Here is a 17,340-nt window from a genome sequence, read left to right on the forward strand (position 1 = left end):
ATAATTTGATACATTCAGCATTATAGAAACAAAACGTGGACGGTCGACACGCATAATCTCCCCACAGTACTTTTATTTTATTCACGTGAAGCCCCAGCCGTTCTGCGCCTTAAATGCAAATTAAAATTATTTGTATTACCGCACGCCACTGATATCTCAGCTGAACATTGTGGGTATTGGCATCATTGGTTTCCTAGTCACCTTGACGTTGTGGTGGTGGCAGCATTTTTATTTCTGTCCTGTTTGCGTTGGTTGTCTGTACAGAACGTTTGGGTATTAAATGGTGTTCGTAAGTTTCACTGAATCATTGCAATTAACGTAGGGAAATCGGTGTAAAATTAACCCCTGTGTCAAAGTATATCTTTGACAACGAAGATGAAGTTGCTGTATTCAGTTGTGTTTGGACTGATATTCGGTAAGGATGCAGTACGATGTCAGTATCCCTGCATTTAGTACGTTCATTAAATTTGCATCGTAAGAATTCTTTGGCAGTGCTGCGCAGATTGCTGTGTTGTCCACAACTTTAATCTATTTCATATCCTTATGAGTTGAGTTCTGAAACGGAAAATGTATTGTTTATCCTGTTACAACCCAAATTAGAGTTAGGTTTTTGTTTGATATTCTGATATCTGTTAATATACTAACCATGTTTACAACGTAGTGTGCATCTCTTTATTTTCGTGTCAAGTAAATATTGCTCTTTATAAGAAGCAGTGTTTTGGCAATACTTTATTTCTGATTAGGCTGTGGATAATGAATCGTGAAGCCAGGTTACTGATAACACATCACCTTATCACATACTGTTTTCACTTATGTATGCTTTATTAATACCAGAAATCAAGTTGTAAACACTGTAATAGGTACAGAAACAGCCCTATTGTTTCTTGTTCTTGGAATATTTAATACCATGAGGTAACAGTATATTACTGTTATATCAACCATTACTTTCCCTTTCTTTTACTTTCTCTGTTATCAGCCTTTACAGTTGAGTGTGGATTTTGGAAATGACCTAGCAGGAGGAATTATAAATGTTGGATTAAAGTACAAATGATAGCAATATTGGTAGCATTTTTGGTTTTCATTGTGGTCAGTTTTGTAACTTGTGGTTTCATGTGTATTTTATAGTTTGTACACTAATATGGAATGGATCATAAAATCTTGAGAGTTGTTTGAATACTTTATATTAATGTAGTTACTGGGATTTATTCATTATGTATAACTTGCTGAGTAGGTGGGCTAATGGTAGGAGAGTAGCTACAGAAAAAACATCATTAATGTGAAAAGTATCAGGGGGAGCTATTATTTGTACATTTGTAACACAATTGAATAAAATAGGTGTGTGTTGAAACTTTACATACATCTACAAATAAACGTGATAAATTTTGTAATATAAAATACAGTGAACCAAGGGCAGTGCATGGTTCTGTGATACCATATTGTTGTTATATTGGGTCATGATGAGTGGTATATGAAGATGTGAAAGGATTGTTACACATTGGGGCTTGTTGCAGTTTCATTTGGAGTTTATTCACGCCTACTGGGTGCCAAAGAATGTACATGGGGACCGTCATATTGGTGTCGGAATATTACGTAAGTAATGTAACAGATTTGGGAAAAACAGCATTTCTGTAACATTTTGTTATCATAAAGTTGCTGATTTCTCTTTAGTATGTAGCAGTCATATTTAAAACTATATGTTATGAGAAGAAATATCCAAGTACAGAACGTAAAGTAATCTTATTATTGGGTACAGCTTTGTCAGAAATATTGTTCATTCTTGATTTGACATGTGTCTAACATAGCATAGCTTATTGTGAAATTTAATTGACATATATTTTAGGTAAAGACTTGGTGCACCTATTTTTATCAAATTTTATTCCTCTGAAAGAGTATAATTTCATCAGATTTAAGATATACTTTGATGTGAAGCTTGCCTTAACCGTGGTCTCTAATGAAACGTGCAGGACGTCTTTCTGTGCTTTTTACACAGTTTGTGCAGTAAAATGGTCATTCTACTGTGTAATGAATTTTTCAGATAAATTTATGTACAGTCCACCGTCTTATCTTAAAACTCATTATCTTTGTAACAGTAATGAACTTTGTCATCAGTGTATATGTTGTGATGGGGGAAAAAAAAAGAGTAAAGAAATACTGTACACTCACATTTTATCTGCTGATGTTTCCCACCAAAGTTGGGACAGTCTGTTACATCTCTGTAAGAAAAGTCACCTTACGTGTTTGCCACAAAGTGTACATATGCTAATTCATCAGTAAACTTGCAGTATAACAGCTACTGTGCTTTATAAATTATGATTTCTTGTGAGGATAGAACAAAGAATGAAGACTTAAGTGTGAAGTGGTTATAGCTTTTGTTTGGACTTTCTCATGGGATTGAACTTTCTATTCAGCAGTACTTTAAGATAGTTTTGATTGTTTAGTAATGCTAAAACATGTGGAGCTGTGAAGCATTGTATCCAGACGGTGTGGGAGCATCAGCAGCTGCCTCCGGATGACGACGACGTCTGCAAGATTTGTTTGGACATGGTGAAACAGGCTCGCGACCAACTGGAGAGCAATGAAACGCAGGTAAAATTGAATTCACTCCAGCAGTAATGTAAAGTACTGATTTTGGGGTATATTTTGAGTTTCTTTCCTCGGTTGTCAAGCCGACCACTCACGTGCATGTAGTGCTACAGTTAAGAACGCCTGGAGCGACGCCTTAATTCTCTGTATGTCGTAATTTAGAATTTAAATTTTTGAATGAAACGGCGATAACTTTTTTTGCTGGATAAGTAGGATTCTGCAATACCATCTAGATTTTATTCACTGTGAGTGCTTTGTTATTGCGCCCAAGGTTTGCGTTTTGTAGCAACTTTTTTTCAGTCAGACTTTTTGGTAATCTTAACCTTTGAGTTCATTGTCGGTGTTTCTGATGTCTTGTGTTTAGAATGTACGGAATCAGTGACTTCATTATTTTCAGGAAGAACTCAAGGAAGTGTTTGAAGGTTCATGCAATTTCATCCCAGTAAAGATTGTCGCTGAGGAATGTTGTAAGCTGGCTGATGAGTTTATTCCTGAGCTGGTAGAAACTTTGGCTTCAGAGATGAACCCGCAAGTTGTGTGTTCAGTGGCCGGACTGTGTAACAATGCATGGGTTGACAAACAGCTGGCAGACAGTAAGGTAAGTTATAGCAGAGTTCTTCTGCCACTGCCATACATCTCACAGCATAGCCCTTGACGTTCTGCGCTGTGCAGACATTTTAGTTTTGAACAGTTGATTTAGTCAAGGGAGAAGAGACTAGAGGATCATGTAGCACATATTGGGGAAATGAGAAACACATACAAAATTTTGATCAGAAAGTCTAGTGAAGAGTCTGATGAAAATTGGTATGGAAAATTAGTAATTTTAATTCAGATACAATTTTTGATGGTTGGAAATGTTATATTATGAAAAAGTTAAGATGACCCCCTTAAGTGGGGGCAAAATTTGTGTCATTTCATCACCAGGTGGGGCTTTTATATTTTATTAAAAATAATGGTGAATTTTTTATATATTGTGGACATCACATATTTATCAGGTGTGGAAGTAAAAATTTTGATATTGTTTAAATTTTTAGCTCTTCACCAACAATTTCGCCACATTTTTCATTTGCCTTCCGCTGCTTTTCCCATTGGATTTAGTGGAGTAATTCACGATAAGTTATTTTTAATGTCTTGTGGGACCTACTGTTCGAATTTGCAATTCCATAAAATTCTTTGGGAGAAAATCATTGTGCCAAAAACTACTGATCTCTCATGTGTGGTTGCCTATTTCTCCCCTGCCACCCAAATCTCGGCATAAGCGCGCATACTGCAACTCGGAGCAGCACCACCGAGTTAAAAAAATGTTTGCTAGATTGCAGAACACCCGATTGAGGCATGACAGAAATGGCGCGCATCTATGAGCTTGGTTATTTTTTCAGAAGCGTGTATATATGCGCACTCCCCACCAGGCGGGCATTAACCAACCGCCTACTTAAGGTGTTCATGTTGTATATGTAGATTAGCCCTGCTAGGATTTGATTATTTATATGAAAAATTGAGGAGGGAAGATACACAAGATGGTAGTCTGATCAAGTAAAGACTATGTTGTAAGAGGACAGAATCATGTGAAGATTTGAGTGTTTGTAAAATTCTGAAACAGTTGAAGGAAATATCAGTAATTTTAATCCTCATTGAATTACTCAAGTTAATTGAATTTAATTGCTTGAATCTGCCTTACTACAGACCACATATGAACTTATAGTAAATGTCTTGCATCGGTACTTATTTCATAGTTAATATAATTTGCGTCTTGTTTACAGGCAGGTGGAAAGTTTATCAAAGCTACTCCGTTGGATGAGGCCACAGATGTAGTAGATGACTGCTTTGGGTGCAGAGTAGTTATTAACGAACTTGACGACAAAATGCAAACCATGTCACGAGATGATCTGCTCAATAATATGCTGCGGGTAAGAAATTGTGTTCTGTTTTGGATAAAAAACTTGGCTACGGAACACCGGTTCTATCCTCGGTAACAAGTTGTCGTACTTGTACTCTTTCTGCTTAACACCCAGAATTTTGGTTAGAAGTCTAAAAGGGGTAGAGACCATTTGGTAGGCATAGGTGTAGGTGAAGGATAATATTAAGATGGATTATTTGAGAAAGAGGTGAAGGTATGGACTGGTTCATGCAAACCACAAAGATTTATTAATTCGTTGTCCAGTTGCATGTCAGATTAAAAGCTAGAATTAATAAAAATTGTATGTTAAATAAGTTCCGCACCATAGCCGCGTGGTCTGAGGCATCATGCTTCGGACCGGCGATACGGAATGCGCGCTGGTTCGAGTCTCGGGGAAAGAAATTTCTCATGAGATTTTTGACCGGTGCCAACCCAGCATCGTGAGGAAATTGGGGAGCTACGATGGGTAGCGTAATCCGGTCATGAATACTAGCAATGGCTGGGGGTTCGTCATGCTGACCACATGTAACCCTATATTTGGTTGGATGATCATTCCCCTCTGCTTAGGCATGTGAATGTGAGTCCAGTGGCCAGCTAGTCGGCTTTGGCTCTCTGGAGCTGTTACGCCACAGATTTAATTTTTTTGTATGTTAAATAAAGGTCCACTTAACATTTTCAAGTTAAATGTGCTGATTCCTCAGTCAAGGGTTTGCTGCAGGAGGTGGATGCATTGCTATGGATTCTTGTTTTGTAGTCTTCAAATGCCTGTGTATGGCAGGCTGCCAGTTTAGTTTGCAGCGACTTAAAGTGAAGCCTCGCGTTGTGCGTTCTTTGGATATGAGCCAAATGTTTACAAAAGGAATATTTACTGATGAAAACATACAACTCATACTATGTCTCTGCCTCACATACAGCAGCTTTCAGATATTTTGAGCTCCTTTTTGTTTATTTATTTATTTTTTAGGTACTTGTGGGTTATCAGGACACATCACTTTAAAAATAGCTTAGGTTAATGTGTGTGGATAAATGACATATACTTGAAAGTTATTATATTTTATTTCAGTAAATGACAAATTATTATATTTTATTTGGATATGCACGAGATGTTAATCGGGAGCCGGGATAGCTCAGTCAGTATAGTGACTAGCTACGGGCTGGACGACCGGGGTTCGATCCCCGACGGGGCCAGAGGATTTTTCCTCTGGCCTCTGCGTCCAGACCGGCTCTGGGGCCCACCCAGCCTCCTCTACAATGGATACCGGGGTCCTTTCCCGGGGGTAAAGCCGGCCGGGGCGTGATGCTGACCACTCACCCCATCTAGTGCCGAGGTCAAGGAAGAGAAGAGCTATACCTCCACTCACCCCAAACGCCTACATGGCGTATAGTGGGACAAACTTTACTTTACTTTTACGAGATGTTAATCGTCGTTACAATCTGTCGCCAGAGGCCAAAATTCGCTTATAGATTTTAGAATCGTTTCAAAAATATCGCCATTATGATTTGTATGCCGCCACATGAACTCGGCTAAATATGAATCCAGATGATGTCGGGCCGTGCCTTTCTGTTTTTTTATTCCGCCATTTAGCTGATCCCCATTGTCAAATCCAAGTCCGGATATTCGACTCTCCCGTTTTGTGTCCCGATAACCAACAAGTACCATTTTTTATTTAATGAGTGTTTCTTATGCTATTATGTTACATTGTTTGTATAGGATGCTTATTTTGTGTCTCTCTCTCTGTACTTATATATATATATATATGGACAAAGTGTTGAAAAAATTATTATTACTGTAATGTCTTCGAATTTGTCTTTTGATGTCCATGAAGTTTGGTATCAAATTTATGCTGTGGAGGACACCTCATGGCCTTGGTTCTAATTGCCTCCGTCCAGAACTTACAATGTGACGATGACACGAATCTGCGCGATGGGAGCGCATTTTGCGCCTTGCTGTTTAGAACTTTGAAATTTTGAATGATTTAAATGTGGCGAGATCTTTTAAGGACGATTTTTTAAGAAATGGCTTCATGTATCAAAGAAATATTGGTCTTGTCCAAGTACTGTAAATTTTATCTGACACTTATTGGCCCAGTGAATATTAATTAACGCTTTGAAGCTGAAGCTCATCTACATTATATTTAAAATTTCAGTTTGTGTCTCAAAGAAACCGCAACACTTCTTTTTTAAAAAGATGAATTGGTTAATGTTGTTTAAGGAAATAATTGCTGTCCTAGTCATATTAAACACACGGAGACGCACTGCGGGCGGAATGCAGACATGTCGATTGTCAAAGCAGGCGTTACGTGTAGTTTGTGGCTGCTGGGCCTGGAATCGTTGGACAGCTAGAATATTTTAAAAACTGTTTTTTGTAATGTCCATGTTGTCAGTTGCATTCTCCTCTGTGACTTTGTAGGCGTGCGGGCGTATCGGAAGCCTGTCGGATGGCTGTTCGGCGGTTATCATCACCTACTTCACTGAAATCTACAGCTTCCTGCAGAAGAATTTTAAGTCGGATGCCGTGTGCCACGTGGCAGGAGTCTGTTCTGCGACCTTCCACAAGCATAGGGTAGGAGGTCGATCATTCATTTTATTTCAGGAAAAATCTTTTTATTGTGCAGTTTGTAATTTTGAATTGGCAGTGTTGCAGGTAAATAGTAGACTGTAGTAAACTTCAGATGCTATTATCAGCCTATTTTATTTTTGTTTCTAGATTGATACTCATTTTAGTTCTTTTAGTTTGACTGACGGATGTTGGTGATATCTGATACATTTTGGAATTTGATTATTTCGTTTACTTAACCGCTCGAGGAGACTTCTTCATGGAGATTTCATAGTGATGACTGTTCTCTCATTATAACCTACTATGATATGTGGCGTAAAGTAATCAATAAAACTAATGTGTAACAAAAGAGGACATGGGAATTTGTTTATGTGGTGAACTTGGGAATTTCAGAATGTACAGTAATATTGTGAAGAAGCTCTTTGTAGTCTGGTAGAAGCTTACCAATGTTTCAGAGGTCCTTGCTGTCTCCATCATCAGGGAAATCTGAAACATTGGTTAACTTCTACGAAATTACGCAGCACTACAACCCGGAAGACGGCCATCTTCGTGCTCGCCATGACGAGAACTTCAAATCTTACTTATTTTTATCATGATGTTTCATCTCTCCCTTAGCCTGTACTGAAGAAGGTTGATGTTGTACACGAGTCAAATGTTGGAGTAGTAAAGGTCGAAGATGATTTGCCGTGCGAGTTCTGTGAGCAACTTATCATTCATCTGCGGGATGTCCTTGTTGCCAACACGACTGAGCAGGAGTTTGAGGAAGTTCTCAAAGGGTTATGCAAGCAAACTCGATCGTTTAAGGATGAAGTAAGTGGCACTGAAATCAACTTTGTGGTTTGAAGTTATGTTTTTTGTTTGTTGTAACCCTCTCCCAAGCTTATTCAGACAGATTGACGGCATATATTATCTTGTTTCCAAAAGAAGTATTTATTTTACATCATTACGTATTAATACAACTTGAAAGGGACGCTGTTTCAGGTATTATCTTATTCTATGGCTCTCCAGTCCGTATTCGGTCCATGGCCTCCTCAATTCTCCTCTTCCATTCGGTCCTATCCTCCTTCCAATTTCTAATCCTCAGGAGCGATGTGGCATCCGTTTGAACTGCATCCTCCCATCTGTTCCGGGTCTTCCAACTGGTCTTCTTCCTCCAACACTTCATTTTAATACCATCTTTGGAATTCGGATGCCGTCCATCCGAATATGTATTTAGCAACTACCTGAATAAAATCCTTAAGCCAGTGTTCATGTTGGGTTTCTTTTGGTATTTCAAGTTTTACCCCTGTGATTACTATGTATGACCATACTCTTTTTCTAAGCATGTCTTTCTCTTATAAACTTTCATTATATCCTTTGAGCAAAAATGCGGAAGACATTAATTTAAGTATCGTCTTGGGTGATATTCTACGTCGAATAAGAAACTAATTGGAAATTAATTTCTTTACAGTGCCTCAGCATTGTGGATGAGTATTACGCTGCAATATACAGCTTCCTGGTGAATAATTTGAGCGCCGGAGAAGTGTGCAAAATCTTTGGACTCTGCGGAGGACATAAAATTAAAGTAAGGGTAAATTAACTGATATTTGATGAAATCCCTGTGAATCCATAGTGACTGGAAAACATTGTGACCAGTTGTTTGACACATTTTTAGCGTGGACCTATTTCACTTTCTGTCATGTGGTTTTTATGCTTCTGAAATTGTTACTTCAATTTGAATTCTTGTAGTCTCTCCTGATTTCCTACTAGATGGCTCTGGTAGTCAAAAATCAGGATTGAGTAGAAATTGTGCAGAGTCATTGGGCAACGCACACACCAAAGACCAGGAAACCAGCGAAAGGAGGCCCTATACTCTGGAAAAGAGCGATAGGATATAAAGAAAGAATTAATTTATATGGTAAAGTGATGATGTACTTCACAGCCAAACATTTCCCCTCCTTTGCATTCTAATTAGAACTTTATTATTTAGAAAATCGATAGCAACGTAATAAATATATGTTAAATTTAAGCATAAGGGTTCGTGTGATTCTGCCTTTCTCATCTTTAGGGATGTTATATTTTGATAATTTCAGGTTCCCATCTGGCCACTTCTTCCTGCTCAGACTGTGGAAACGCTTAAAGCCTCACATTTGATTGGCAAAAATAATGACGAAGTGAAGGCCTCGCTATTAACGCCCGCTCAGTCTGTGGGCTCTCTCATTCCAGCAGCATACCTGACTCCTGCCAGTAATAAGTCTTCAAGCTTTCATAGGGTTTCTATTGGTGAAAGTGGAGGTGGTAAGTTTCATTGTTCTGTAATTTTAATTGTGCGAAGTTTGCGATTACTAATATCACCTGGAATGGGATAGTTTTCCTCGGTTTCCAATGGATTATTAATACTTGTGTGGTAGGAATGCTTACAGATGTATAATGCAAGCTTTGTTATTGCTCAAAGGTCAAAGAATGATCCAACAAGACTGGAAAGACGTAGTTCATACTAGAATACGTGAGATTTGTCCAGTAGTTCTTGAGTTGAATCATGTGGCGATGCAGATGTGGTTGGCCCTGTATGCACATTGTGTGGAGGATGCATAAAAATGAAGGGGAATTGGTTGTGTTACTGTCCACAGACCAGGAGAAAAGCCCTGCGGGGGGAAGTCGTTTCTGGGGCGGTGCAGGGGGATTGTTTACTATCAAGTGAACTAGAGGGCTGCTATTGGTGGGAAGTGTGATACGTCAGAGTTTTACACTACTACACTCAGACTGAAAACATCAAGCCGTTAAGAGTAGCGTGTAGTGAGCGCGCTTGTAATGTGTTCTGCGGGTGTTGCAATAATATTCTAGATTAAATCGCTGTGCCGCTGTGAAGTAATCTTAAAGCTGTACCCATTAGAACACTTGAAAGCCTGTCGTCTATTGTTCGTTCAGTGGTTGTGGAACGAATGCTTATAGGATGGGTCGTCACTCACCGCGAAATCTTGCGCAAGCGCGTATAACGAATTCCTAGCAGGGCTTTTCTCCTGGTCTGTGGACTGTACCTTAGGAGGACCTTACTTGATTTAGAGAAACAGGTTAAGATATATACATTTCTTGTTCTAGTTGTGAGAGTAGCTGATGTGGAGGAGAACCAACTCCCAATTGAAAGAATGATGCCTCAAACAGTTGTGTACATCAACAACAAAAATGTGTGTGTTTTCTGCCAGTATTTCCTGCATTATGTGCAGCAGGCTATAACAAATCCGAAAACTGAGGTATTGCACTATATTATCACTTACCACGAATGTGAGAATTACGCTTGCACTTTAATATTTGAGAAAATTTAGTTTTGGTTTAGCTCAATTTGGTTCTGTTTTGACTGACTCTATATATTCACACCTACTGCTTAAATAGCGTTAACTAGATTTACTTATAGTTGGTGGTTCTTTATTTCGCTCAGAATTAGTAAGAAAGTTGGCTGATACGAAATTCCGTATAGATATTGGAAATGTTTATGTCAGTCTGTTATTATTTTATTAGTTTAATTTAATAGTAAAAAAAACTTCCAGAGAGATTCTTTTGGTCACTCGGCTAGTCAGGAAATTCACTACCTTTTATGGAACCCGAATGTTGTTTACCGTGTTCACAAGTTTGTCAAGGTTCTTTAAATTGATCAAGTATGTAATTAATTCCAGTTATAAACATTTTATATTCCCTTTATTTTATTACAGATCATTGTACTTAAATACAACTTACAATGGCACATCATAAATATAATTAACCTTTTGTTAACCAGGAATTATGGAATATGTCTGTATATTGGATCTGTATTGATAATTGAATATTTTTGTCTGTCATATGGTATCAGTTTGTTGATAAAAGTTTATGTTGGAGAATTTATTACTACCAGAAGTGAGAACTAGAGGAATCAGTTCTGTATATCCATACTGCAGGAAGAAATTTATGGTTCCAGGCACAAATAGAGAAGGTGGTGACAGAAGCATGCAACCATCTGCCCGATGCCGTTGAGGGCCAGTGTCGAGAATTTGTCGAAACATACGGCAATGCTTTCATGGCTCTCCTGGCTCAGGAGATTGACCCCTCATTGGTAAGCTACCTCGAGCATAGACGGTAAAGTGTTTTAGTACGGTATATTTTTCGTAACAAAAAATAATTTTTGTGGATCTCTTGGAACGTTCCTGCATGTTTCCACTCTTGTAGTTATTTAGTGGTCTTGCGCCGTAGCCGCGCGGTCTGAGGCATCATACTTCGGACCTGGTGATACAGAATGCGCGCCGGTTCGAGTCTCGGGGAAAGGAATCTCTCATGAGATTTTCGATCGACATATGGGACCGGTGCCAACTCAGCATCGTGAGGAAATTGGGGAGCTACGATGGGTAGCGTAATCCGGTCAGGAAAAGCTAGCAATGGCTGGGGGTTCGTCGTGCTGACCACACGTCACTCTGTATCTGGTTGGATGATTGTTCACCTCTGCTTAGGCATGTGAACGTGAGGCCAGCAGTCAAGCTAGTCGGCTTTGGCTCTCTGGAGCTGTTATGCCACGGATTATATTATTAGTTATTTAGTAATAGAAGCAGTTTGTATCTTTGTGGTCTTCTCCCCCAGGTTTGTCCTCAGCTTGGTTTGTGCCCTCCTGCTGAAACTGCGGTGATCCTCGATCCAACTCATACAGTGAATGACAAACCGACCTGTCCGTTGTGTCTGCTAGCCACGCAGAGTATTATTGACAAGCTCAAGGACAAGAAGACTGAGGTAAGAGGATATCTGAGAGTATTTGTTGAGGGGTACTTACCCTTTCAATGTTACTTTTTTTCCGGCCCCGACGTCTAAACAGTGTTATGCGTTCATATAGTACCTTCGGCTGTTTTATACTAAAGAGATTCATGTTGCAAGACAGCGTAAGTTTAGTCAAAATGTTTTTGATTAAGGTATCTCTTTAAACTGACGCATATGTTCGGACATTTTCCTTCATATGTATTTAAGTAATTGCACGACAATTGTAAGTCGACCGTGCTTCTGTCATTAAACACCTCTGAAATGTTGGGCACTTTCTACCAGACTTCATGGTGCACCATCCCAGAAAGTGGTCATCTTCAAATTTCATTTGGTTTTAATTCGATTTCTATATATTTCACAATGCAAGCCCTCCTTCTAATTTTGTGTAAAGGGTTTGTGTGGTATAAATTATTTGGCTTGGTCATTGTGCAGGAAGAAATAAGGCGGGAGCTAGATGTGCTGTGTGATGATTTGCCAAAATCTGTAGCTGGAGAGTGCGAAGAGTTTGTAAATACGTACGAAGAACAGTTGGTGGAAATGTTCCTTGCTGATTTCACGCCAAAGCAAATTTGCACTTACCTTAAACTCTGTGATCCAACCATGAAGGAAAGACTGACTACGCCAGTTCCAGTTCCAGAAATATGTAAGTCGCAACCACCGTGTAGTATATAAAAGAGTCTGTGTTACAATGTTCTTGGGAAAAAAATTTTAGTATCTGCCATCGGAGACTTCAAATTGTAAAAAACGCCATGCTGCTATGTGGATAGTTGAATTGTGATCATTACGGTGTTCAGAACTCCGTATAATAAAATCCAAAACTTCAGGTTCTCTGAATTATTTTGATAAGGAAAAAATATGGAAATGGTGAAAGTATGAAACAAGAACTAATTTTTCAAAATGTTACTAACGTAGCAAAACATCATAACGTTACCCTCCTTTTCTTTGGACGTTGAAGTCTCATGTAACATTGTTTTGTTAAAGCAGCTTTCTTGTTCTTAGGCCGTGAAAATTATTAATTTTTCCTTTGCAGTGTCCAATGAGATTCCAGCGGCACCTCAAAAACGTAGGAATACCGCGATGGCCAAAGCGGCAAAGGCTTCTTTTAAAGATTCGACTGTGTGCGTGCTATGTGAATTTGTCCTGTCAAAGATCGATGAGGAACTCAAAGATGGTGCAACAGAGGTGAGGAAATTAATATAAATTCTTCACTAGCTGCGTGTTCTGAAACGAACATCACGAATCAGTGCGGTTGAGGTAGAAACGCGCTGCGATCCCCCACACGGGCATACAAAGTCGGTCTTTCGACTGCCGTGTCACCATATCCAAGTCTGCGCTTACTCCAGTCCATTATGTGTTTTTTGGTAATTTTTCTGTAGATAAAATATTTCTTTTGTTTTCTTTACCAGAAATTTAAAGTTGATTCTAGAAATAATTATTTGCCAGTCTAAATTCATCAGCTCGATTAGTTCGTCATGAAGACAAGAGTTAAAATTTTGGTCCAGAGACTAGTTATCGAGATCAACATTTTTCATGGATTTCCTCGGTACCTCGAGGCAATTACCGGGACAGTGCCTTATTTAGGTCATGACTGCTTCCTTCCGCGTCATTTCCATTTCATTATTCACTGATCAACATATTTTATGCTGTATGTCTAACCGGTCGAAAGCGTTGTTAAACAGACCAAGAGTGAGTGAAAATATTTTCACGTACTGGAACATGCTAGAGTTCAAAATTTAAAATTATAAATGCGGCAGTAGTGATGAATTGTGTGTCTTCAGGTTTAGACACTGAAAGGGCGTAAATCTCTGTTGAAGGTTTCCGTGTTTTACAAATTTCAGGAGGAAATAAAGGGATATGTTGAAAATGTATGTAACGTACTCCCCAAAACTGTGGTGAGGCAGTGCAGGCAGTTTGTTGAAACGTATGGTGACGTGGTGATCGCCTTGCTTGCCCAGTCTCTCGACCCTAAGGAAGTCTGTTCTGCTATTAAGATCTGCAGTGGGGCAAATTCCAAACATCCCGTTCTGATTGGTGAGTACATTTTTCGCAATGAGGTTTTAGTGACGGACCTTCAGGTTTCGTAACGTTAACTAACGACAAGTGTTTTAAAACATTGTTTCAACTGTTTGTTTTTGCTGTGTCAGAATCCATAAAGAAGTCTGTGAAGGAGTGCGCGGTATGTGAAGCGTCAATGGGAGCTTTTGATGAGCTTCTTGGGGACCCAAACTTGCAGAAAGATGTGGACAAGTTGCTGAAGAAAGTTTGTCCCAAGCTTCCCGCACAGGATCGAGACGAGGTAAGGCGTCGACGACGGAATGAAATCGCATATTTATTAAATGTCCTTATAATGAAATCACAAGGAACTAGTACATTATTCGTTGTTGTTTTTTTTTTGTTGTTTGTTTTTTTTGGTTAATTCTTTCATGTAAATTCCTGTTCCTGTAGCCAGTCTTTGGAAATGTTTTTCAACTTTTGTGGAGGCTGTACTTACTTGTCGCAACATTCTCCTGTCGTGTGCGAACGCAAAGATGACTGTGATTCTATGGTTCTTTCCGCCTTTCAGTGCAATCAGCTGATCGACGTGTATGGTCCGAGCATCTTGAACTTGGTGTCGGAAGTGGCGAATCCGCGCCTGGTGTGCTATGAGATCGGCGTGTGCAGATGGGAGAAGCAGACTGTGCACTTGCTGGGAGGCAAGAATTGTGTTTGGGGGCCGGGTTACTGGTGTCAGTCCGTGGCCCATGCCAAGTCCTGCGATGTAAGCCTCATTTTCGTTACCTCTTGTATTGTCGAGTACTGTAGGCCACAGCTTAATAATTGAAGTGGGGGGGGGGGATTTAAAGCGATAAGGAGACGTGAATAAGAAGATACGTAGTAGGTGACCGGGTTTAGAACACGCAGGGATGTTTGTACTCTGTGACGCGTAAACTTGGTACTGTTTTAAATCTAAAAGTTTGTGATGATGGCGAGTCATTTGAATAAAAATTTCATTGGATATTATCCGTTGTTCGGAGACGGGGATTAGCTCTATCGGGCCCAGCTGAGCAGGTACCTGAAGACGGAGATAGAGCCCCATCTCCGAAACGTCGTTTTTATATTTTATCTCTTAGGTGATGGATAATATCTGAGGAAATTTTTATTCTTGGGTAATATTTACTGATTTTTTAAGCACAGCGCAGGTGCCCAAAAGCAGGATCGACGTTCGATGCTAATGGCGTGTCTTATTTCTTAGGCCCTGGAACATTGTCGGGAGAGAGTCTGGAAGGCAAAGAAGCCGGCGAAACTGGTTAGAAACTGAGCGAGGAAGGACTCGGAGCAAAAGAAGTGGTCGCCGCTCAGAAGCACGCAGGCTGTAGTAAATGACACTAATTAATAATATTAATGTACCAGCTTGTTACGGTTTTTTTTTACCGTGAGTATAGCCAGAAACGTAAAAAAAAAATATAGGTAAAAGTTGTATACTTGATTTAATTGTGTGAAATAATTCTTGATGATTTTCAGCTAATAGCAGAGTGGAATTGAATTTATGCTGTGATACTGCACGAAGGACTGATGATTGGTGATAAAGATGAGATTTAGGGGACGTCCTATTTCCTTTGTTGTTGTATATAGCGTTTATGAATGTCTTAGTCCATATTGTAGTTGGAACCAATCTAGATGTGTTTACGCTGTACGTTGATGAAAATAAAAGGTCTGCTTTCAAAGAATGTGTAACATTTTTTTTTTGAAACCTGGGAGGGAAAAGGCCACTCAAAAAATTTATGTTTAATATTGAAAAATAGGCCGCGCGGTCTGAGGCGTGGGCCTTGTGCCGCTTGGTCACTGGGACCGTGGGTTCGAATCCCACTCAAGCCATGGTTGTTTGTCCTGTGTACAGGTAGAGGCCTTGCGACGGGCCGATCCCTCGTCCAAGGAGTCCTGCCAAGTGTCTATAGATCAAGCCAACGAAAAGTTGGGACCCGCAGTGCTCAGGCACCTGAAGAACGGGGCGTTTGCAGCATCCCCAGTATTGGAAAATATTGAAACATCTTGTATATGATGTGGTGGTGTGGAATGGATTAATCTGGCTCAGGATGATGTCGAGTAGCAATGTTTGTGAATATTGAAATTAACTTTAGGCAGGGTTGTGCTGTCAATTTGAATGGGGCTTGCACCAGCAAGATTTTTTCCTCCATTTTAGCGTTTTGAAGTAGAGGGGAAAGGTGAGTGTATCTTCATTTTGATTTTGGTGTGTTACCCATTTCTGATATTTTCTGTACCGATAGAGGGCTCATATATTTAGGTGAAAATGAACATGGGGCTTTTGCAAGCACCTCGCATACAGCCCCGCCTTTCTCAAATGAGTGTGTGAGACTTAATCGGTATACCGGTCGGCTGGATGCTAGCTTATGAACCATGTACAAAAAGGCTCAGGCTGCGTTTGCATTAACCGTTCATTGAAAATGCCTGTTGGTAATATTATTAAAATATATAATATAATTCAGGTCTATACACAAACTTTATTTACAGATGTTAAAATTTAAAATTTGCGCTATTCATCGTTACTACGATGTTACAATACTGCGCCTTCATTTACTACATGTTTCGATGCGTAGCATCATCTTCAGGTTTTTCCTTTAAAACTACTTTATATTACAATGCAAGTTTTTCAATTTATTCATCTGTTTTGTAAATTATTATAGTATGTGTTCTGTTGATCTTCTTATTTTACGTATCTTATGTTTGTTTTCCATTATTCTGTGAAAAGGAAAAACCTGAAGATGATGCTACGCGTCGAAACATGTAGTAAATGAAGGCGCAGTATTGTAACATCGTAGTAACGATGAATAGCGCAAATTTTAAATTTTAACATCTGTAAATAAAGTTTGTGTATAGACCTGAATTATATTATATATTTTAATTATAAAACAAACATGACGCATTTAAACTTTGAACTTGGTAATATTATGTTGGTTGATGATAAATTATTTTTGGGCTACCAGTTGTGTCAGGTGGTTGATAAGCAATGAAGCCGACGTTTCGAAAACAATCTTTGTCCTCGTCCTCAGGATACTGAAGGGCACTTTTCGAAAGGATGAAAATGGTTCTCGAAACCACCTCACATCTGGTAGCCCCAGAAAGACATACTTAGTTGCTGTGAAAGCTTCGGATAATAGAGTTGGATGATGTCTGTAAATAAACTGCACATGTACGTTGACCTGGGATAGCTGTAACTCCGAATTTGTGTATATTAGTAGTCCTTTTGGTTCCGGCCCTGCCACCAGGGTTCGAACCGTGTTCCTCCCAAAACAACCCTAAAGTCTAGAGGGTTTCCACGTCACGGACTAGCATGGTTCCTACAAGCAGTTAGTTTCGAATATGTAACCGCAGAAATTTGACAGTAATTTGTCGTAATGTTAGTGTGAAGTACGCAGTGTACGTAGTCACATTGTCGTTCCAAATCACCTGTTTTTGGGTCGCCCGTTTCGGTCCGGTACACATAACATAACCACAGTCAGCTTTCTGCTGTTTTCTGCTTACCTTTGGAAAGTTTAGTTCACTGCACGCGGGT

General features: G+C 39.4%; 1 protein-coding gene across 1 annotated transcript; it reads left to right on the forward strand.

The window, feature by feature from the left end:
* The first annotated feature begins 221 nt into the window (after positions 1 to 221).
* On the forward strand, positions 222 to 15,496 carry Sap-r (prosaposin). The gene is made up of 18 exons (XM_087355337.1): positions 222 to 415; positions 1,512 to 1,590; positions 2,439 to 2,586; positions 2,981 to 3,181; positions 4,344 to 4,490; positions 6,891 to 7,043; positions 7,653 to 7,847; positions 8,488 to 8,601; positions 9,110 to 9,314; positions 10,116 to 10,267; positions 10,966 to 11,100; positions 11,619 to 11,765; positions 12,222 to 12,432; positions 12,820 to 12,971; positions 13,628 to 13,820; positions 13,934 to 14,085; positions 14,353 to 14,547; positions 15,022 to 15,496. The coding sequence occupies exons 1-18, from the start codon at positions 376 to 378 to the stop codon at positions 15,085 to 15,087; spliced, it is 2,685 nt and encodes an 894-aa protein (XP_087211463.1). The 5' UTR covers positions 222 to 375; the 3' UTR covers positions 15,088 to 15,496.
* The last annotated feature ends 1,844 nt before the right edge of the window (positions 15,497 to 17,340 follow it).

Source organism: Zootermopsis nevadensis, unplaced genomic scaffold (genome assembly GCF_977971745.1).
Source record: "Zootermopsis nevadensis isolate Lab colony 2312 unplaced genomic scaffold, Znev_1.0 Znev_ptg000024l, whole genome shotgun sequence".
Classification (NCBI taxonomy): Eukaryota; Metazoa; Arthropoda; class Insecta; order Blattodea; family Termopsidae; genus Zootermopsis; species Zootermopsis nevadensis.

Coding starts and splice junctions, on each gene's coding strand:
- Sap-r (XM_087355337.1), top strand. CDS start 376: ATGAAGTTGCTGTATTCAGTTGTGTTTGGACTGATATTCG. Junction 416..1,511: donor TGTGTTTGGACTGATATTCG/GTAAGGATGCAG, acceptor GGCTTGTTGCAG/TTTCATTTGGAGTTTATTCA. Junction 14,086..14,352: donor CCGCACAGGATCGAGACGAG/GTAAGGCGTCGA, acceptor TCCGCCTTTCAG/TGCAATCAGCTGATCGACGT.